Source organism: Siphateles boraxobius, unplaced genomic scaffold (genome assembly GCF_051911475.1).
Source record: "Siphateles boraxobius isolate OS27281-9 unplaced genomic scaffold, OSU_SipBor_1 22, whole genome shotgun sequence".
Lineage (NCBI taxonomy): Eukaryota > Metazoa > Chordata > Actinopteri > Cypriniformes > Leuciscidae > Siphateles > Siphateles boraxobius.
The window spans coordinates 15,889,782-15,912,329 of NW_027508833.1; the positions used below are offsets into that span (position 1 = coordinate 15,889,782).

Here is a 22,548-nt window from a genome sequence, read left to right on the forward strand (position 1 = left end):
ATTATGTACGCATATTTAAAAACATGTAGAATGTACTTTTTGTCTTCATGTTGAATTGTAAAACACTTTTGCTGCTATTGAGGTGTGATACTGGTAAGGTTAGGGGCTGGTGTGGTGGTATGGGTTGGTTTAAGATGTAAGGGAAGGGTCAACAGTGTAATTACAAATGTAATTACATACATTAATTGCAGCTGTAATTACATGCAGGTATTTTTTGAAATATAAGTACAATGTAAAAATATGTGTACACAATAAGTCCACTGTATCAAATTATTAGTTTCAATGTAAGTACATAGTACTTAAAGCCACTTAATATAAAGTGGGTCCTAAATTTCTCTTCTATTCATCAAGTAATCCTAAAAAAAAAAAAAAATAGTTCCCACAAACATATGCTGTTTTCAACATTGATAATAATAAGAAATGTTTCTTGAGCATCATATTGGAATGAAACTTCAGCTTTGCATCACAGGCATAAGTTCTTGTAAAAAACAGTTCTTTTAAACCGTAATAATATTTCACAATATTACTGTTTTTACTTTATTTTTAATTAAAAAAAATCAATGTAGCCTTGATGAGCATAACAGACTTCCTTCAAAAAAATTTTTTTTTTTAAAGACCCCAAAGTTATGAATGGTATTGTTTATATATACAGTTGTATATAGTGTGATAGTGCATTACTGATAATTATTGGTGATAATCTACCAATAGGCAAGTATCAGCAAATTTAATATCGTCAATTCTGTACATAAAAACCTTGAAACATCAGCTGATTTTCTTCACAATAGTGTCATGATATACAGTGAGTACAGTAACCTGTAGTTGTACAATAACATGAAGTGACACCTCTTGTGGCTGCTTGACATCTACAAAGAACTGCTTATACCTGATCACCATAACAGTCACACTAAAAAAACAAACACTCTTTAAATATCTCAGATAGATATTTTATTTGATGTTGATGACAAATGTCTTCATTTTAGAGTGAGAAAAGGTTCCATTTAGATTTTGCTTTGCATAGATTCACAACGATTCAGAAAGCTCTGAACATACGGCCACACATATTTGACAGCCGAATACAGCACAAGCAATGTTGATTTCCATTGTTTCAGTAACTTTCCTTTTCAGTAACTAAAAGACTGATGCAAAATAATATTTTGACCATTGCTAAATGTATAGACAAAACAGCACTAATTAGTTTTATGAAATGACGAGCCTTGGATAAAAAGTCAAAAAGAAAAACTCTGTCTTGATGTAATTTTAAGACAACAGTATTAAAACCAGCATTAAAAGTCAAAATCACAAATTAAAAAGCAATACCTATTGCTATTTTCCACTTAAATGAGCAACGCCATTTAAAAAGGAACAACTAATTAGACAGGAAAAATAAAATCTCTTAAACAAACTCACTCATTTTGAAGCATGAAATAATTTTTCATTTTTGAAGCAGCAGCGGATTCCCGTTCCCTCAAATCTGAACACACAGATTATAGTGCAACAAGCAAAACTAACTTTACAGTGCATTTACACATACTACAATCTCTGAGAAAGATTCAACAACACAAAAATTATTCTATTTTACAAGAAAACATTCGATCTTCAGGTAAAAAGCCCTCTTAAACCCTACAGAAATATTCCTCAGTAGGGATTTATAAAGAAATGTGACATTGATCATTCCTTTATAGACAGAACAACACTGAGATCTAGTTGCATTATAGTTCTCATCTAAATGTGTCTCTTATGCAAAGAAAAAAAGACAAAGCAACCTCTAAAAAAATTAATAAATATTCAAATTGAGCTGGTTGTGTATTCCCTGGCATGCGAAAACAGACGTAACCTGACTTAATAAATAAAGTTTCACTACAGGCAATATCAGTACGGGCATTTTCAAGTAACCTCAGTATCTTGTTTACAAACCTTAAAAGCATAGTTCAACCAAAAATGACAATTCTGTTATCATTTACTCACCCTTATGTTGTTCCAAACCTTTATGAGTTTCTTTCTTCTGTTGAACACAAAAGAAGATATTTTAAAGAACGTTGGTGACGGGACAGTTGATGGACTCCATTGACTTCCATAGTAAATGTTTTCATACTATGGCTACCGTCAACTGTCTGATTACCAACATTCTTCAAAATATCTTCTTTTGTGTTCAACAGAAGAAAGAAACTCGTACAGATTTTGAACATCTTGAGGCGGAGCATTTTTCAGGGAACTATCCCTTTAAATACACACAAAAAAACATAGGCAGACCATAGCTAGTTCCTATTTATTATTGCTTATGTTCTGCGTTTCTTAAAAGCATGGTAAGTCTAAGGAGATCACAGAAACCATTGCATTACACCCTATGATCTACTTGCTGTAGGCTTACGATGCTTTTGGGAAGTGCAGACCAGTGAGAGACTATAAACCATGGTGTACCTCAGTAACCTGACTGGTAAGATATAATATGCATAGTTATAAAGCAACAATTAAATGCTTAAGATAATGCAAAAAAGCATTATTGGAAGTTGCACAATTTAATCATTCCGAAATCTGTGTTAAATGTGACGACAGCATGCTTGTTCGTGTTAAGGTTAGGAAATTATCTAAAAAATTCGAAATACAGTTGTTGTTTTTTTGTAAATATTGGTGTTGTCCAGAGATCTCACAATCTGGTTAAGAACGAAGCACTAAACACTTTAAAACTAAAGTATTTCTAGCTCAAAAACTGATTTTGAAGACATGTTTTGTCATGTTGTTTAGTACTAATGATGACTAATTCTTATTGTGCCTACAGTGTATTTTACAGGTTCTACAAGAGTTATATTTCTCCCTCACAGTTTCGATATGATTGTCATCTCTGCATCATTTCAGCATTTAAAGGAACAGTTCACCTGAAAATAAAAAAGGCAGTCATCATTTAATCAACCTCATTTTTTCCCAAACCTGTCAGACTTTTTCCATGTGTGGGTGAACGGTTCCTTTAACATTTTGCATGTGTACAATAACACGTGTATAGCACTTCATTCAAGTAAAGGTTCATCATCAGCGTCGTCGTCATCTATCTCCAAGCGGGCGAATGGACGTGAAGACGAGGCATCTCTGTTCTTCATCAGCTTGAATAGGCAGGTGAAGGTGGTCAGAATTATTAAAACACCAATGACGATGCCCACCGCTAATGCAAGCTCTCCGCACTGCTCGTTGACTAGCGCACAGCGGACGTGAGCAAAGCTGCCGTTGTTGGGCTTTGGAGAGATGCCAACGAGGTGGCACATGAGGGGGTAGAGATCCACGCTGTTGAAGCTCGACATCTTGTAGCCTTTACGGAACGCAGGCCCATGGGCGGCCAGGAAGGGGTGCATGCTAGGAAGCGTATTGTCATATCCATGATCACCCACTGCAAAAGACAAGAAACAGATGAAAAACATTTAAAGCGCCCCTATTATGCTTTTTCAGAAATTAACTTTTATCTAGTGTGTAATATAGCAGTTTGTGAATTTAAAAGGTCTGCAAAGTTTCAAAGCTCAGAGTACACAATCCGAAATCGCCACTATACCCTTAAATACCGGCACTATTTTAGGGGATGGCCATTTGTAGTGGTGCCCGAAACCATAGTGGACATTATCGAGTGCATTCATTCAATCCCACAACGCACCACAAAAACAACTGTACAACTGATGTACGCGCAACGTCTAGAGAATACCCATAATGCACTGTGGATCTATCCATCCAATTTCCGGTAACACTTTACAATAAGATTCATTAGTTAACATTAGTTAATGCATTAACTAACATTAACTAACAATGAGCAAAAAACATTTGTAACAGTATTTATTAATCTTTGTTAATGTTAGTTGATAACAATACAGCCGTTCATTGTTTGTTCATGTTAGTTCACAGTGCATTAACTAATGTAAACATTAATATTAACTAAGATTAATAAATTATATAGATGTATTGTTAACTAAGGTAGTTAACTAATGAACCTTATTGTAAAGTGTTACCCAATTGCCAAACCGCAATGTGGCTACAGCGTAATATCGTTCAGGTAAAAATTCCTTTGAAATTGATTATGAAAGTTAAGTTTATAGTATTAAGTTATTACAGTATTAGATAGCACAAATTATGCAAAAGCGGCAGTCCTTCCGGCGCACTCAGTGTCCGAAATCGATCACTTGTTTTCATTCCCTCCTTCAAGTGGACTATATTAGTGGAGTAATGTAGGGAACAGTGATTAAGAACACAGCCATTGTCTCTCAAAAGAAAGAACCGATCCTGAACAGCCTAAAATGAGTCGTCAGTAGTTTACGGTCTTGCTTCCTGCTCGAACCGACATAGGTTTGTAACAAATTTCCATAATGCCAGCCTATGGTCTTCAATGGCTGCCCGCGAACAATGTCTATTTTAAACCTTTACGGTGTAGTTGTAGCTGAAACTGGAAGAGTTTGTTTTGTGTTGTCGACATGTCGAGAAGACGCTGTGTTCTGCGCTGCGAAAGCAAATCCACTTTGATGCACTTCCAAAGGATGAGGACTCGCGCTCAAATTTATACGTTAAAACCGACAGCATTGTTACTTTTCATAACATTGTGTAATTTCTGTATACAAGTGCTGAGGAAGAGCTCAAATTAAGTAATGTTTTTTCTTATCCGACACATGCTGTAAGCGGTAGACCAGTCACAACAGACTGGGCCATCTGACCATGAGAGCAGAGGAGGCTCTCGGAAAGGAGGGGTTTTTAGAGACGGGATCATTGATTGAACCGTTTCAGACACTGTGAGAAAAGAGGTGATGCCCAGCATTTTTTGCATATGAAAATGTTTTTTTACCTTGGAAACCTATTGTAGGAGACCTCCAAAACAAAATTAGAAACCTTTAAAATGGCATAATAGGGTGTCAACGCAATAGCAATGCAATAAGTGATGCTTGCCTTTGCATAAACCAATAATTCATTATTTTTAACATGGACTTATTAATCAAAATAATATTTCAAGGCAAATGTAACCTTAAAAATTACTAACTGCTTTGCTCACTAAAAAAGTACTAACACTTACGTCGTGGGAGTATGCCGTGTTTGACAATCGTCCAGCCTTCATCTGCCACCAAAATGATTGGCTGAATCCTTTCGTTGTTTTTATAGTGCAGCCTGTCAGGAACATCATCCTTTAGGTACACCTTCATGTGACTGTGACAAATGGACAGGTTTTTGTATACGGTGGAATTATCTGTAAATAAATGAAAAAATAAATAAGGTGTAAAATAATAAATCCAGGTGGAATTTGTAGACTCTTTCACATTTTCTGTGGTGATTTTGAAAGGGAAAATTTGTTCGAAAGAAAGAAAGAAAGAAAGAAAGAAAGAAAGAAAGAAAGAAAGATAGAAAGATAGAAAGATAGAAAGATAGAAAGATAGATAGATAGATAGATAGATAGATAGATAGATAGATAGATAGATAGATAGATAGATAGATAGATTTTTACACAAACTTTGGAAAAATAATATTTTTGGAACTCAGACTGGGGAGTTCTGTGCAATTGTTTTGACAAGGAAATGAGATACATTTCTAGTTTCAATATTATTTGTTCTTCAGGCATTCCCCTTTAAAAGAAAAAGTATCAGCTGTGTGCAAAGTGGCCCACATTTGGTTTTTGACCACTGAAAATGTGCACAATTTTTACTCTTACAGCCACATCGAGATAACCATATATCTGGGATTGAACCATATAGGGCCTTAGATACTGTACCAAAATAAATGTTTAGGAAGCAAAATCTAAAGTTATATTAAGATATCTTTAATTCTTCTTGGGTTAAAACTTTCGGGGGGGAAAACACAAAAAGTGTCATTGTCAACATTGGCATATAATGCAACAAGGATAGCTTAAGTCAACAGTTTTTACTAATAGACCTACCAATCTCTGTGTAAAAATAAAATAATGATGTTGAATAATGATGAATAAATGTTGCCTTTCTTCAGAAAAAAATATTAACAACGTCAAAAATTTTAGCCAGGGAAGTTTTCAAAATTTGGTTGATTTGACACAAATTGACCTCCATGTGGAAGGAAGGAAGGTTTTTTGTACACTTTTGTAGACAGTGTGATGGAGTGTGTCGCTTTTCATTTCTTAAACAACCATGTAGGAAGACACATCATGGCCATATTCCAGGATAACAATGTCAAAATTGATGAAGTGTGTAGCTGACAAAGTGAAGATTCATCAGGCTCAAACTGTGAAAGAATGGTTGTGAGGGAGCACGAAGAATCATTTTCACACATGAATTGGCACCTCCAGACCTTAAATTCATTGAAAGTCTTTGGGATGTGCCGGAGGAGACTTTACAGAGTGCTGGACTCTTGCATTCTCAATACAAGATCTTGACCAAATATCTTGATGGAAAAATATCAACTAAAGTCACTTTCATTTATATAGCGCTTTTAACAATAAAGATTGTTTCAAAGCAGCTTTACAGTGATAACAGGAAATTAAAGTAACAGAGATTCACAGCAGCTCTAGAATAAAGTTATTGTCCATCTAAAGTAAGTTTTGATTGATTCACTTCCGTTGCAAAGATCTTTAGTTGTTAACTCAGGGGCCGCTAACACGACACCGTTCTAACAGAAAACCCTTAATGCAATCCGTCCGCACATTCGCATAACAACAGTTCCTGGTGGCTCGAGAATGCAAACCTTGAAAAAAGAAGAAAGAAAAAAAGTTATCTCGCAAACTTCAAAAACGCAAATCTGTAAAAAACGCTGACGGCATTTGACCACAACAAATTACTTGTCTGGCATTAAATATGTATAATACAGAATTATTTATCGCTTCCGCGTAGCCATGTGAACTGGAATTATTTTGACAACGTAATTTTCACAACATTTATTTCCATCAAGAGGTTCCATCAACATTATTTCCACTTGTTGATGTGTGAAAATGATTCTTCATGCTTCTCCCAACCATTCTTTCACAGTTTGAGTCTGATATGAATGTTGACATTGTCATCCTGGAATATGGCCATCATGATGTGTCTTCCAACATGGTTGTTTAAGAAATTAAAATCTACAAACTCAATCAATTATTCATTAGCCATAGAAGAACTGCTGCCAAACATTTAACTTGATAGAAATATAATAATCACTGCAATGATGATCCGGTCATAGACTCTTAAGAAGCATTTGCCTATTTAAATCCAAACTTATTTTTTTGACCGGCAGTGTATATTTATATACATCACAGTTCATGGTGTCAGACTTTTTTAATTAAAAAATGATTTAAATGGAGTATCAATGACAAATATTACCTTCCAAGGGAATGATGGCAGCCACAGGAGTGAGATCCACTACTGTATAGCTGCTCGGACTGATGCATTTATCCAGTTCAATAAGACGCTCTTGAGAACACTGGGTCATACCATGATCGCTAGTGATGATAACATTTATTTTCCCCCATAATCCTGTTTTGTTGAGCTGCTCCATCAGAAAACCTATGTGACTATCCACCTCCTTCAAAGCCTTGGCCATCTCAATGGTGTTCTCCGGGCCATACTTGTGGCCACTCCAGTCGGGTTCTTCCCAGTACAGAGCGGCAAACTTAACAGATCTGTCCTCCGTCATCCACTGTGTGAGGTTTCCCAGCCTTGCTTGGAAGCTCACCTTTGAGTCGTATTTAAAGCTGTATTTTAATGTGTGGTTATGAATATTCACATCTGTTCCTGGCCACATAGCAGATGCTGCCTTGTAGCCATTCTCCTCCACCGACACCCAGATGGGAATGGCTTCGTTCCACCAGAAAGGGTCACTGTCATTTTGAATAGAGAAATGCTTTTTCGACACTGGGTCATACATAATACTGGCAAGCATCCCATGGCTCTCCGCGTACAGCCCTGTGACGAGACTGTAATGATTGGGAAAGGTTTTGGTCGTGAACACATTGGTTAGCTCACGTACAAGGACACCATCGGAGAAGAACTTTTCGAGATTGGGAAATGAGTATTTGTTTAGATAGTCTGCTCGAAAGCCATCAAAAGACACCAGGAGGAGCGCCGGCGCATCACTGCCATTCTCTAGTACTGAAAGGGTTAATCCACTACAGGCAATGAGAGCGTACATATAAATGCTGATCTGCATCCTGTGGCAGGGAATGTGGAAGTCACTTTCTGCACTGTGAATATACAAAAGCAAGTTATAACAGACCGACTATCTTTTGTTTAAGTCCCATAATTACATTATTTTTTACCCACAAGCCCTCCCTCCAAGAAATGCTCTTTTCAGCAGTTTACAATACTATTTAATTTGTGACTGTTACAAACCATTGCCAACCCACCCTGAACTTTACTGACTGCATACACAGTGCATCCAACACTTGCACATAATCTAAAAAACAAACCAAAAGCATGTTAGGGTTAGTAATAGTGCATAGATACATTCACTATATATGTGGCCTTTAAATTGGACACTGTTTGGAAGACAACAAAGGACAGGTTTTGATATAATTATGTGCATTTATTAAAATTCATTATTTAAAAAAATAATATTATATATATAAATATATTTTTTTAAATGCATCTGATTTATTGATTAATCAAAGAAATAACCAACAGATTAATCGATTAACTAAATAATCATAGTTAAACCATTTATATTTTTTATTTTTTTTTACATCCAAAGTTAATTGACTAGCCTAGACTTGTGTTAAAGTCTAGGTGTCAAACCATCACACAATCTATATTGAAATATTTATTTCTGAACATGTGATTTCACTTTTCACAATTTCCAGCAGTCAAAAGAGCTTTTAATTGAAAAATCATATTTCAAGAATCAGAAATCAAGATTTCTTTCAGCTCTAAACAAACATAAGGAACTACACTTGTTAGTCAATACTGGGTTGTTCAGTGGATTTTTCACCTAACAAATGTTATGTTAATAACACTTTCCATACTTTAACTTAAAGTTCCCCTGTTGTCAATCATTTTATCCCTTAAAACTCACATTTGATCACCAAAATGACATATTTAAATGTTTTTTCCTTCACAATTTTTTGTCATGCATTAAAATAGCTTGAATGTAACTCTAAACTAAACCCACCGCGTTTTTGAAATTGTCTTTGGTTCACTGCTGTTTTAAGGAGAAAATACTCAGCAATGGTGTTGACTTGTGCATTTGTACATGGTTTGTCTTAAAGCAAATTAAAAACACCACATAGACATATAAACAACATTAAAAACTTATTTTTCACCACAGGGGGACTTTAAAAAATTACATATTATACATTAATTTACATATAATGTTACATATATGATGTTACAGCTGTGCAAATATGTCAAAGTGCAGACGATTATGTAAACCACGAGAGTATGTAGTATATGTAGAACTTCTAAATAATTTCAGTGTTTAACTTTAATGTAATTTATGTGTTGTAAAAAGGAAGTGATACAGGAAGCGCCAGAGGACAAAACGTGGTTCTAAAAATGAATACTATTGTTGAGCAGGTGCATAACATACAGAGTCCTGGATCACACTTTCAGGAGCTGATCAATAATCAATACAGGATTAAAACACATTTATAATATAATGCAAATCTGTATAACGTCTATCGGTCCTTTCGATGGAAAATAGTACAAAAAATAAACTACAAAAAGAGCAAACAACAAGGGAAAAAAATGAGTCTAGCGCTGAATACTGCTGATCACATTGATTACTGATTTTGGCCACATTACGTTTTTTTGGCCAAACTTAGCCATCAAGGAATTCAGAAAAGACGAAACAATAACGTACCTTTCGACTCGGGGCGTTGGAAAGCGATTATATTAACTCCAGTCACATTAAACTTTTCGATGATGTCGAGGTGTTTTATAAAGTCAGATATATTCTGGACTTGATGCAGTTTCTTTCTTGCGCTTCCTCAAACACAATGCACACATGACGTCATCGCATGATTGACAGATCGATCAGCCAATGAAAGCGAGGGACGTCTTACTGCAGGTGTTCTTCGCTCTCAGATCTCAGCACCTTGGGTTTTTGGTTTTTTTATTTATTTTATTTTACATACGACACTGTTTTAAGCGCAAATAACGTGACAATTATGCATACATTTCAGAACGGTCTTAAATTGGAACAATTCATAATTTTTCTCCTTCAAAAGTAAAATTGTCATATTTTTAGCTTTTGGATTATGTTAACACAATAAAAATTACACTGACTGAACTCTTAAAAGTTTGCGTCTAAGTAACATTTTACTTTCAAAACAAATCTAGCACTTTAGTGGCAACTTGTGTTCTTTAGGTCTTAAAATTGCGACCTTTTTTAAAAAACGTGTCCTGTAAAAACATAAGCCGCGTTCGCTGACAGAAATACGTGTTGAACCGCTTTAAAGTGGTGATTGCGTTTACATTGTGTTTCAGGACGCAAAAACATAGGAACATTAATTTCTTGTCTGTATGGGCGCCCTGCGTTTGACGCACAAAACGTTTCTGTGTTACGCGACGCTCACACTGCAAGCGATGGAATCCCGACGTCGTCCAATCAGAGAGCTCGTATTATAATAAGCGAAGCGCGACGCATCTATCTGAATTACATCAGAACCCAGTCGACCAATGAAAGACCTCGTTTACGCGACGCGGCACGTTCGCGTTCATTTGCAGTAGATGGGGTTTGACTCACTCACTAAATGCGGTTTGGTGAAGGTAGGTTGTTATTCAAACATTTTTGTTCCTCATATCTCCATAATAACATAACGAGGGATCATTAGGTGGTCTTCACGAGCGCTGTTATTGAAACGCAGTTCTAATTTTGTCTTGTTATTTTTTTTTCTCCCTCAATATTTCCTCTGTTACTGGATTTTGTAGAAATGTCGTCTCGGCTGCATTCGAGCTTTTCCTCCTGTAAGTAAATATGGGTTAAAGTTTTTAGAGAGATCTGTGTATAAATTAAGGCTATTCTTTGAACAAAAATTATCTTTCATGAGATTTCTTCCTAAACTACACACATAGAGATCAGGTGCAGGTTAGTTCTTCTTTCCACCTGGTTTGGATCAAGGTGCCAGAGAGAGAGAGAAACAGCCTTCCATATTGTCACTGTCATATGCACTCTGTATTATTTGTATGTTTTTTTAAATAACAAAATATTATTAAAATGAAATGTTAATAATTAAACATAAATAATATTTACATAGCACAATTATGATATTTAAAATATTTGATAATTATTTAAAATATTTTTGCCATTTATAATGCCACTGTCATACTCTGGATGTAGCCTACATATTTTTTATGAAAAAATATTATTTAAATAAAATATGAGTAAATTAATTATTAAAATATTATAAAATAGTACTATTAAAAAAATATTTTACATTTTAAATATTCAAATTTACCTATAAAATAATTAACTGTTAGACTTTGTTTTAAGGTGTCTTTGTTACACTGAATTTATACATTCAGGTACTGAGTAATATTAAGTAATTAAATGCACTTACTATAGGGTTAGGATTTGGTTTAGTTTAGGGTTAGTTGCATGTAATTATGCACCATTTATAGTTATTTCTATAGTTACTAAATGTAACATGTTACAAGGACGCTGTAAAATAAAGAGTTACAGAATTAATAAGTTATTTATTGTATAAATATAGGCCTATGTAATATAATATTTTAAAATATTTTAATATTTATATGTTTTTTAAATTTGGTATGAATTGTGAACTAGACAAATATTCTTGGCAGTTTTCATGAGATTCCCTCATCTGAGTGGTTTTGGCATTATGTAAAGTGTCAACACAAAACAAAGATCTTCTTTTTGATGGACAGCATCCCGTTGCTCAGTGTAATGGTGACTTTTCTATGAATCAGGACATCGAAAAAACACTTAGCAAAGGGAAACGTTTTGTGTTTTTTAGTTAGCCAACTTTTTCACCAGTTGGTCCTCCAACCATCATGAATTCCTAATATAGTGAGTTCCATAAACTCACACAGCTTTGTGGAAAGTCTGTCACTATTAAAGGACCAGGACAGAACGTACACAGGGTGATACTATCATATGATAAAAGCTTAAGGGCCAGATTAGGAGTTTGTTTGGTGAAGTCTGCGTGCTCCGGTTAATGACGAGAACTAGAATCACACAGAGACGGTGGGACTCGAGGGGTTCCCAGTTTAGCAGGCATCAGCTGCTGTGTCCTAGTTCCACTGCTCAACCTCAACCAGAGGAATATGGAGTCCAGCAGAATGGGACTGATATCACATGTAAACAATCTGCTTATATATGACATACATGTGAAGTATTAGATATTTTATGATGTGATAATTAAAACTTCAGTCCCTAAATCTGGGACACACCGTTCTGCTTGTAAAAAAAAAAAAATCTAAAAGAATGCTAATTTAATTTGATAATTATTTGGAACCAATCCTAAAATGACCCCTAAGTGATACTGTCAATAGAGGTACACTGAATGAAAATGGTGTAGGATTTACTTTGAAACAATTTTCACTCAGAAATTACTAGTACATTTAAATAATTACAAAGAAAATTGTTAAAATACAGCAGCCGCACACTCAAACACTGTGCAAGATCAATTTATTAGCAAGCTTTCGGTCTTACAACCTTCTTCAGGCATACAAATAGAGTGAATGTGGCCATATAAAAAAGCCCTTGTCAAACACCTCTCCTGATTGCATAATGCCAGACACCTGTGTTAACATGGCTAAGGCTACAGGGATAGGAAACATGGGAAATGTAGTTCAACATAGCCTATATCAAATATAGCATTAGACACAGGGTCTACTGAAAACAAAACACATAAATTACTTCAAGATTTCAAAAAAAATTACAAAAATAATTACAAAGAAATGACAAGTAACATACAATTTTGGAGTAGAAAAACTGGAACAGTGTTTTCTTGTAAAATGTTCTCCAACACGGCAAAAATGATTATGTAGCCTATTTGAGTGTTTTTGTCTTGTTTTCCAATACAAATATCGAAACATTCTTAAATCAAGATACATTTTGAAGAAAAATGACTTGAGATATTTAATCTTGTTTTCTGAAAAAAGTATCAAAATGAAGCGAGTTTATTCTTAAATAAAGAAGAAATATCTGAAAAATTAAACTTAATTCAAAGGAAAAACAAGAATATTTTAGAAAACAAGACTTAATATGTCATTTTGCTTCTCAAGTTAGTTCACCCAAAAATGTAATTCTGAAAACAAGAGCGGTTGATTTGTGAGGAAAGCGATCACTTTTATTTTCTAAAGTCAAAATATAACTGAACACCTCAAAATTGCAGTGAATCAAGGTCGACACAACAGCCTCTTAAACGTCTACAAACACTCAAGTCTCAGTTAAGGTCAAGTGCTTAAAAAGGACTTAAATAAATTAATATAATTTAAAAAGGTATCTTCAGTAGAACGAATAAATAAAATAATGTTAGGAAAAATTATAGCCAAAGCCTTCTTGCGCTGTACATGCTGGTTTCGGCCTCATCAGCATCTGTGTTCATGTCCTCATCTCATATATGAAACACCTGTGATTCACAACTACTTGCTAATAATAATGCTCTCGCGTTAAGGCTACTGTACACTTAAAGTACAGTAGCCTTGTTGACAAGTTTGGGTGAGTGAGGGCAAAACTCACAAGATATAGTACCTTCAATGCCCTGAAGATGGCGATATTACTTCTTTTGTGGCAGAAATAAACTGCTGCAGAAGTTAAGTGCCATGCAAAATGACCAGTAATTGCTTTAATCTTCAGAAATGTATTGGAGTAAAGAGTACAGATACTTATTCAAAAATGTAGTCAACATAAGAGTACAAGTTGTTAATATCCTTGATACTCAGTCAAACTGCAAAGCAGCCAAACATATACTTAAGTATCTTCAAAGATTACATTTACTCAAATACTTTACCCAACTGTTTGTTTCTAAGATATATTGATCCCTTTTTGTTGGTTTCTGTTTGCTTTCTCTGATCCAGGATTAGTGCTTGTTATTTCTCAAGTCAATGATGAGTCAAGAACAAAGTTACAAGGAAGTAGATATTATGAAAGAAGACTAACTAGTAAAACAAGTGTTAGTGAACTTGTTGATAAATGTCCTCATTACAGAACTGCACAGGTATGTTTCTTTTACAAGACGATTTGTAGATTATAAGATAGTTTATCACATTTAAGCATACAGTAGATTTCAGTATTCACTTTTTGCATGGTATGATGAATTGTTTGGGGAGACTCTAGAAAGCTCCTAAAGAACATCGACACCATTTTTAAACATATCGTTTTTAATAATAAATCATAACTGTGTGTGTTATGAAAGTTCTCTGAAACAAAAGATATTTTCATTGTTGAACATTCATGAAATCTGTGCTTATTTTGGCTTTAAATCGGTGACAATTGCTGGAGCCATCCACGTCTCTTGAACAATTTCCAACAGTGATGTTGGTCTGCCAACTTATCCCACTTTTCCAGTGAATAATTTTTAGTGTACCTGCAGATGTATGAGGAAATGTCCCTAAAGCCAATGGCAGTGTCACATGCAGATAAGCCCTTAAAAAGCCCAGAAAGCCTTGCTGCAGCGCAGGACGACCACCTCTCCAGTTTGAAGGCTTTGACTGAGAAGCTGAAGCTCAAGACCAGAAAGCCGTCTTCCCTGGACTGGAGAGCTCAGCTGGAGGAGATGCTCGCCCAGAGCCACAGAGTCTCAGATACACCGGCTAACACGGACAAACAAAAATCATCAGGTCCTCTTCAGTGGGCCAAGCCGTCACTGGAAGCTGGGGTGATCCATGAAGGGAGGCAACCATCAGGGAAAAGACTGGGATTTGGAAGTATAGACCAAGCATTGGAGTGGCTCAAGAAAGAGCTGGTGAGTTTTTCACCTTGGTTTCTGTTTAAATTAATTTTAAACAGGTAAATAAAACTGTGTTGTTGTATTTGTGGGGGAAAAAAACATATTAAAAGTATAAACGTATAAAACAAATACATAAAAGTTTGTATACAGTACATTACCAGTCAAAAGTTAATTGAGAAGTCTCTTCTGCTCACCAATGTTACATATTTGATCAAAAATAAAGTGGAATAGTAATACTGTGAAATATTATTACAATTCAACAGAACTGTTTTCTATTTGAATATATTTTAAAAATTAATTTATTCTTGATGGCAAAGCTGAATTTTCAGCATCATTACTCCAGTCTTCAGTGTCACATGATCTCTCAGAAATCATTCTAATAGACTGATAATAGTAAAGAAATGTTTATTTAGCATCAATGTTGAAACCAGTTGTGCTGTGGAAAAGATGATAATTTTTTTCAGGATTCTTCAGAAAATTTCAAAGGAACGTCATTTATTTGAAATAGAAAGAAAATGTGAAATAGAAAATATACACTTTGTGTGTGTGTGTATATATATATATATATATATATACACACACACACAAAAATATCAAGCACCAATGTTTCTTGAGCACCAAATCAGCAATTCAAAGGACATTTTTAATTTATACATATCATAAATCTGAAGCATTCTTTTTGATTTACTGTTTTCACAAGTTTTAGTTTCATTGCTGTTAGTCCGATTAATCAGTTCGGTGAGGGAATCACTGATTTATAGACTTTTGATGCCACCAACTAGTGTAAACAATGTGAAGATCAACATAGATCTGCTGTACAGCAGAAACAAACTTTGTTGCATGATTTTCCTGTTATCTGTTAAGCTGCTTTACAACAATCTGTATTGTTAAAATCACTATATAAATAAAGGTGACTTGACTTAGAGTGCCAGGGAAAGTTTAAACAGTGTTTCTCTAATGTTATTCATGCATCAGTAACCATTTACCTTTTTTATTCATTTTATTGCAGGCAGAGATGCGTTTACAGGACCAGCAGCTCGCACGTCAGCTAATGCACCTGCGCACTGATATTAACAACCAGAGAATCGTGCAGACATGTAGCCAACATCGCAAGATGCTGAACGATGCCACATTTGAGCTGGAGGAGCGGGACGATATGTCTGATTTATGTGACGTTCCCATGTCTCCAGGATTAGGCCTGTCCTCGACACTCAAGGTCATCGGGGTCACCAAGATGAACATCAACTCTCGGCGGTTCTCCCTGTGCTAACAGCAGGACACAGGGACTGTCTTTTTATCTTAAAGGGGTCATGACATGGAATTGAGGTTCACTTATAATACATTTATAATTTTCAAGTTAAGTTAATTTTTAGGCACAAAAAATGATTATTTTCAACCTTCATTCTGACCTTTTAAGGGGCGGCTACTTTAAGGCTTCTCAGTAAACAGACACTGTTATGATTGGCTAACGTCATTGCATAGGAAACGGTATCAACACCCACTCGCTATTGCACGTGAGTAAGTGTTTTGAAAACATTATAAATTTACAGAAAAAGCATTATTAAATAATTTACTTACGCAGCTGCGGTCAGATCCAATACAGTTGGCTGCTTCATCTTTAAACAAAAGTTTCTTTGCAAACTCCATTATACTGTGCCTCGTTTACAAAACAATCTTCAGTCAGATGCTCCGAACAAACATATAATCAGGGCTTGACATTAACTTTTTTGCTCATCAGCCACTGTGGCTTGTGATTTTCCAGTTACTAGCCACTCAGCATTTTCACTGATTGCAATTTCGACATTGATAATGGGGGAAAAACTATAGATCTTTTTAATATTATTCTCGTATTAGCAGATAAATAAGGCTGCTGTCACTTTAAGACCTGACGCACAGATCCATTCTACTGATACACATGTGTTTTCTTTCTCAACTTTTACGTTCACTTAAAACATCTCATCAACTCGCGGTCGGAGAGATTAGAGAGCGAGAAAGAGACACTGGTATCGTAAAAAAGATCTCTTATATGTCAAAAGATCAACGCAAATTAGATTGTTCATGTTATGATAACTTTAAGTGAACAATTGTGATTGTTTTTATTGATTATAGAACATTATTAGGATAAAGGTATTTTTTAAATATGTCTGATGTTGTGCTTTTATTGCCTAACAGCCAACATGAAAAACTTTGATTTCATGTTGACTTAAAAAACATCTTAATCATGTGTATAGTCAGTGTAATTTGTGTTTGATATTATGACATACTTGTAGATTTTTAATCTACAAAAAAGTTTTTTTAAAAAAATAAATTTAGTGAGTTAATGCTTAAAAAAGAAAAATGTCAATGGGTCAGAAAAATAAACTTAATTCAAAGGGAAAAAAAGATTATTTTTCTTACCCCGTTTGATTTTTTTTTTCCAGAAAGCAAAATATGTCAGTTTGCTTCTCAAATAAAGATGTCTTGATTTAAGAATGTTTTGTAAGAAAATCTTTTTTTGCCATGTACATATCAAATTCTCTCACTGATATACTGTATCTTATTGTGCAACAGTATGAGATTTCATTTCAGTTTGGAATGCCACGTTTTCACAGGCCACAATTGTTGTGAAATAGGTGTGTATCTATTGTTATACTGCAAACCTGCTTGTTCAGTCACCAGAAGGTACGGCCTATAGTAAAGACCTTAGCTGAGTTTAAGCACTAGTTCTAACATTAACAGAGCTGCTTGTCATCGTAACATTCACAATGCAAGAAACAATACCGTGGAACTTCAGATTTGGGATAGTCATTCTTGGAGACTCAGCCGTAGGGAAATCGTCTCTTCTGCATCGCTTCACTGAAGGAACATTTGATGAATCCTCTCAGTCTCCTCTGGGAATTGATTTTAAAGTGCATAACATGAACTTTGACCCTGATGTTGTGATCAAACTCCTTCTGTGGGACACTGCGGGCCAGGAAAGATTTAGGTGAGTTTTTGTCAACTAAACGCACCTGATATTATACAGGAATAGTTTAAACTGATGGTACTCTGTGCTTTTTGTTCTTACTTAATGTTGATTTCTTCTCATTAAATCAATTTTCTTTTTTTAAGACATGTTTAAAGTTTATGTGAACTCAAAACCTGAAGGTAGAGTGGAAAATAAAGTGTGAACTCTGGACAAGTGTTGGGTCTCACATTATAGGTTATGCAATGCATTACTTTTAAATTTGCAACAAAATATCTGAGTTTTTCAAATAAGTAACGCAAGTTTCAGTACTTTGTTTTGCCATGTATTGACCGACAGCTCTCCTGTCCCAAAGTTGAGAGTAATCATGAGTAAGTGCAGTGGCATTGTGTGCGCTGTGTAAACATGACTATTGTAGTTCTAGACTACATGTGGACATGCATTTACTCCTCTCACTTGCACCAAAACCGATTAAGCATTCCTCAATATGAATAATATGAATTTATTATTTTGTTTATTGTTAAAGTAAGAGTGTTGAACTTTCTTCTCCTTCATTTATTTGAAAGGTTTGTTTGAGCTGCGACCTCTACTGCACCGGCATGACTTTGCATTTCCTTTAGTCTGAGGCTTATTCATTTCTTACTCAAACTGTCTTTTAATCCAAAAATCCATACACAGGAAAGCATGGGAAGCAAACACAACCAAAATAACGATGACACCAAACAATGTACTCTGGACATAAATAACAAGGACAACTAATAAGAATAATTAACAAAAAAGGTGAAGAGAATAAGTAGGTATGGGAACAAACTAGGAAACCAGATCAAATCATGACAGGGAGACAGAATCAAAACACACTGTACAAAACCATGAACCTGGCAGGCATTTCTCATGAATGTCAAGTTGGGCAAGTTTTAACACAAGTTTTAAATGTTGTCAATATATTTTATGCAGTTCTTAACTTTTCTATTTTCTATTGGCCACAATTAGTTAAATACTTTTGTTTCCTTTCAGGGTTTCCTTAAATAAAAACAAACTATATATATATACAGATATATATATATACCAGAAACAGTGGCAGAAGCGCCTGACCTGGGCTACAGAGAAGCAGCACTGGACTTTAGGCATTTTTGCATTTCCTTCTCCCCAGACTTCCTCCAGACTCTGGCACCCTGATTTCCGAATGTCATGCAAAATTTGCTTTCAACCGAAAAAAAGTACTTTGGGCCACTGAGCAACAGTTCAGTGCTGCTTCTCTGTAGCCCAGGTCAGGCGCTTCTGCCGCTGTTTCTGGTACAAAAGTGGCTTGACCTGGGGAATGCGGCACCTGTAGCCCATTTCCTGCACACGCCTGTGCACGTTGGCTCTGGATGTTTCTACTCCAGACTCAGTCCACTGCTTCCGCAGGTCCCCCAAGGTCTGGAATCGGTCCTTCTCCACAATCTTCCTCAGGGTCCGGTCACCTCTTCTCGTTGTGCAGCGTTTTTTGCCACACTTTTTCCTTCCCACAGACTTCCCACTGAGGTGCCTTGATACAGTACTCTGGGAACAGCCTATTTGTTCAGAAATTTCTTTGTGTCTTACCCTCTTGCTTGAGGGTGTCAATGATGGCCTTCTGGACAGCAGTCAGGTCGGCAGTCTTACCCATGATTGCGGTTTTGAGTAATGACACAGGCTGGGAGTTTTTAAAAGCCTCAGGAATCTTTTGCAGGTGTTTAGAGTTAATTAGTTGATTTAGATGATTATGTTAATAGTTCGTTTAGAGACCCTTTTCATGATATGCTAATTTTTTGAGATAGGAATTTTGGGTTTTCATGAGCTGTATGCCAAAATCATCAGTATTAAAACAATAAAAGACCTGAAATATTTCAGTTGGTGTGCAATGAATCTAAAATATTCGAAAGTTTAATTTTTATCATTACATTATGGAAAATAATGAACTTTATCACAATATGCACATTTTTTGAGAGGGATCTGTATATATATATATATATATATATATATATATATATATATATATATATATATATATATGCTACATTCATTTATTTTATTTATAAGTTATTACATGGCTCTCTCTGTGGAATACTTGATTCTGCTTGGTCAATCGCGCCATCTAGGTTATTCCCAGATAACAACCTCTGAAAACGACTCCTTACTGGAGTCAGCAGAGCTTTACGCTTGCTACAGTGTAAACCCAAATAAGTTGGCAAAGCTCAAAAAAATTAAGGCAATCAGTTGCCCACATTTTTTAGTTAAGAAATTCAAATTTTAAGTAAGCAGTACTGTATTTAAGTGTTGCCAATAGTTTTTGTGCTGATTTTTTTTAAAAAATAAATGGTTTCCTTAAAAAATAAAGTTTTTTTATAACTATTTTTACATAAGTCAGACTTTAAATGCATAAATTATCTATATATTTTTTTCCTACAAATAACTGAAAATGTTCAATAGTTTGTTGTAGTGAAGACTTTAAAGTTTGTGTCGATGTGGAAAAAAATAAACCCACCCTGAAAAATATTCTGAAGTGACAACAACAAAGTGTCTTCTGTACATTTTTGCTCAGCTGAAACAACTTTGACCATTTTTTGCTGCAGGTCCATCTGTAAGTCTTACATGAGGAATTCTGTGGGCTGCATTCTGATGTTTGATGTGTCACAGCGACAGACGTTTGATCGTGTTTGCAGCTGGCATCAGGAAGTCCTGGACTATGTGAAACCAAATCCCATGTTCTTCTTGCTTGTGGGTCATAAGTGTGACCTGGCAGTGGGACGACAGGTCAGGATGAGTGAAGGAGAAGCTCTGGCTAAAAAACTCAGCATGGTGGCTTACCTTGAAGTGTCTACAAAGGAGAATATAAACGTCAGCGAAGCGTTTGAGACCTTGGCCAGAGGGATATATAACCTTTTCCTAAAAGGAAAAATACACACCCGAAATGACTGGCATGGGTTAGTCGTTGGGGCCGCCATTAAAAAAGAGACACCTGAGACAAAAAAATCTGCCTGCTGCAACTTTGGATGAATTAAGTGCATTTAAGACTCATCTGAACTGAAGTATTTTATTTAAAAATAATGTTTTTTTTTTTTTTTTACAGTACTTAACATTGATACTAAAATAGCACTGAACTGCACAAAGGGCTCATATCATGGGGAATCAAATTTTTACTAAGAATTTGTCTCTTGTTTTCCAGAACAAATATCTAAACATGCTGAAATCAAGATACATTTACTAGAGAAGCAAAATGGCATAAGACTCCTTTTTTCAGATATGTTTCTTGTTTTAAGCATACATTTTTTTCAGAAAACAACACTTTATATTTTGCTTAAAGGGATAGTTCACCCAAAAATGAAAAATAAGCCAGTCTATATGACACTCTTCTTTCAAACGAATACAATCGGAGTTATATTAAAAAATGTCCTGGCTCTTCCAAGCTTTATAATGTGACTCAATGGATATATCTTTTAGGAAGTCCATCAAAGCGCATCTATCCATGATAAAAGTGCTCCACACGGCTCTGGCGAGTTAATAAAGGCCTTTTGAAGCGAAACGATGCGCTCATGCGGAAAATATCCATATTTAAAACTTTATCGACTAAAATAACTAGCTTCCGGCAGACGGCTTTACGCAAGTCGACTTATACGGCAAAAGAGTAACACTTGCTGACACTCCTAACTCCGATGACTTGAGGGTGAATAAATCATGGGCTAATTTTCATTTTTGGGTGAACAATCCCTTAAGTACTACAAAATATTTGCAATAAAACAAATTGCTAAACAGGAAAATCTTTTTTTTTTTTGCAGTAATATAATGTAGCAAAGTGCTGATATTAAATTCACATGCAAAAACAGTTATTTCATTTAAGTCTTAAGGAACGACAGAAAAAAAAACATGAAAAGCAAAATGAAAACTGTTCTTGGTGCAAAAAAATGTGCATAGTAAAAAATAAAACAATATACAATTCTTTTGAGCAATACCAATAGGGTCCTCACACCATTGCCACTCGGGCTCTAATAATATGATTTGAGCCCTTTAAGTTTCTGTGAATATGTTACAAGGCTATTTCTCTGTGCATGTGTGTGTTTGTGGTTCAGTTTGTGATTTAGAAAGAGGAAATGACAAATACAAATCTGTTCAGAGGAACTAAAACTGACTCCAATCAGATTTTTATAGTATTTCGGTTTGACAAAACAGCATCAGGTGCAGACAATATCAAGTGTTTTCAGCTTTCATTTGCACAGGCGAAAGCATGCTCATAAAACCCTGCACATTTATTATAAAATGCCTATGTTAATGCTTTGTACTGATGATGGCTTTTCACAAATACTGTTTCCATATAAAAAAGGTCTCAAATAATATAGCAACATATGGATGTCATAAGCAACTTTAAATTGTACACTGTATTTTCATGATTTATCACATTTGTTCTTTTTCAAATCAACTTCGATAATTTATGTGGTTCAGATAACAATTTTTTGAGTGTCTGTTGATTAAATCAATCTCCTTCATTGTTTTAACATTTTTTTTATTTCAATCAACTTAAAATATAAAGGCAACCAGGTTACTTAGTTTTTTAAGTTAAACCCAAAAATATTTTTTTACAGTGTAAAAGTTTGATTTCATACAGAACGATTTATCTTTTCACCCTAAGCAAAACAACAATTACGAATTTCCTTGAATAAAGTTTTTTGTATTTTATCACCACTATTAAGCAGTTCCCCCCTTTGAACTGTATTGCTGTTTTTAACTTGTATTAACTCTTTTTATGATGCATTTGGTGATAATAAAACTGATATAACTGACTAAA

General features: G+C 35.1%; 3 protein-coding genes across 7 annotated transcripts; 2 read left to right on the forward strand and 1 right to left on the reverse strand.

The window, feature by feature from the left end:
• Positions 1-922: 922 nt before the first annotated feature.
• On the reverse strand, positions 923-9,958 carry enpp4 (ectonucleotide pyrophosphatase/phosphodiesterase 4). Of its 3 annotated transcripts, none has more exons than XM_077238738.1 (5): positions 9,748-9,958; positions 8,297-8,346; positions 7,275-8,134; positions 5,033-5,203; positions 923-3,376 (listed from the first exon to the last, which is right to left on the reverse strand). In XM_077238738.1, exons 3-5 carry the CDS (start codon positions 8,098-8,100, stop codon positions 3,003-3,005), a joined length of 1,371 nt encoding a protein of 456 aa, XP_077094853.1. In that variant the 5' UTR covers positions 8,101-8,134; positions 8,297-8,346; positions 9,748-9,958; the 3' UTR covers positions 923-3,002. The 3 variants fall into 3 exon arrangements, with proteins under 3 accessions (XP_077094853.1, XP_077094852.1, XP_077094854.1); XM_077238737.1 differs by having other exon boundaries at positions 8,283-8,346; positions 9,748-9,957; XM_077238739.1 differs by lacking the exon at positions 8,297-8,346 and having other exon boundaries at positions 9,748-9,955.
• A 643-nt stretch (positions 9,959-10,601) lies between these two features.
• fam167aa (family with sequence similarity 167 member Aa) lies at positions 10,602-17,272 on the forward strand. Of its 3 annotated transcripts, XM_077238762.1 has the most exons (5): positions 10,606-10,655; positions 10,818-10,853; positions 13,932-14,071; positions 14,447-14,818; positions 15,813-17,272. In XM_077238762.1, the coding sequence occupies exons 4-5, from the start codon at positions 14,447-14,449 to the stop codon at positions 16,071-16,073; spliced, it is 633 nt and encodes a 210-aa protein (XP_077094877.1). In that variant the 5' UTR covers positions 10,606-10,655; positions 10,818-10,853; positions 13,932-14,071; the 3' UTR covers positions 16,074-17,272. The 3 variants fall into 3 exon arrangements, with proteins under 3 accessions (XP_077094876.1, XP_077094877.1, XP_077094878.1); XM_077238761.1 differs by lacking the exon at positions 10,818-10,853 and having other exon boundaries at positions 10,602-10,655; XM_077238763.1 differs by lacking the exon at positions 10,606-10,655 and having other exon boundaries at positions 10,689-10,853.
• Positions 17,273-17,447: 175 nt separating this feature from the next.
• LOC143746736 (ras-related protein Rab-39B) lies at positions 17,448-22,548 on the forward strand. The gene is made up of 2 exons (XM_077238766.1): positions 17,448-17,768; positions 20,342-22,548. Exons 1-2 carry the CDS (start codon positions 17,548-17,550, stop codon positions 20,763-20,765), a joined length of 645 nt encoding a protein of 214 aa, XP_077094881.1. The 5' UTR covers positions 17,448-17,547; the 3' UTR covers positions 20,766-22,548.

Excerpts from the sequence above, each read along its gene's own strand:
- enpp4 (XM_077238737.1), bottom strand. The coding sequence starts at position 8,317 with ATGCAGTCAGTAAAGTTCAGGGTGGGTTGGCAATG. Across the intron at positions 8,135-8,282 it reads TTCAGGGTGGGTTGGCAATG|TGCAGAAAGTGACTTCCACA; the intron begins GTTTGTAACAGT and ends GTATATTCACAG. Across the intron at positions 3,377-5,032 it reads ACACGGCATACTCCCACGAC|TGGGTGATCATGGATATGAC; the intron begins GTAAGTGTTAGT and ends TGTCTTTTGCAG.
- fam167aa (XM_077238761.1), top strand. Across the intron at positions 14,072-14,446 it reads CTCATTACAGAACTGCACAG|ATGTATGAGGAAATGTCCCT; the intron begins GTATGTTTCTTT and ends GTGTACCTGCAG. Across the intron at positions 14,819-15,812 it reads AGTGGCTCAAGAAAGAGCTG|GCAGAGATGCGTTTACAGGA; the intron begins GTGAGTTTTTCA and ends ATTTTATTGCAG.
- LOC143746736 (XM_077238766.1), top strand. The coding sequence starts at position 17,548 with ATGCAAGAAACAATACCGTGGAACTTCAGATTTGGGATAGTCATTCTT. Across the intron at positions 17,769-20,341 it reads GCGGGCCAGGAAAGATTTAG|GTCCATCTGTAAGTCTTACA; the intron begins GTGAGTTTTTGT and ends TTTTTGCTGCAG.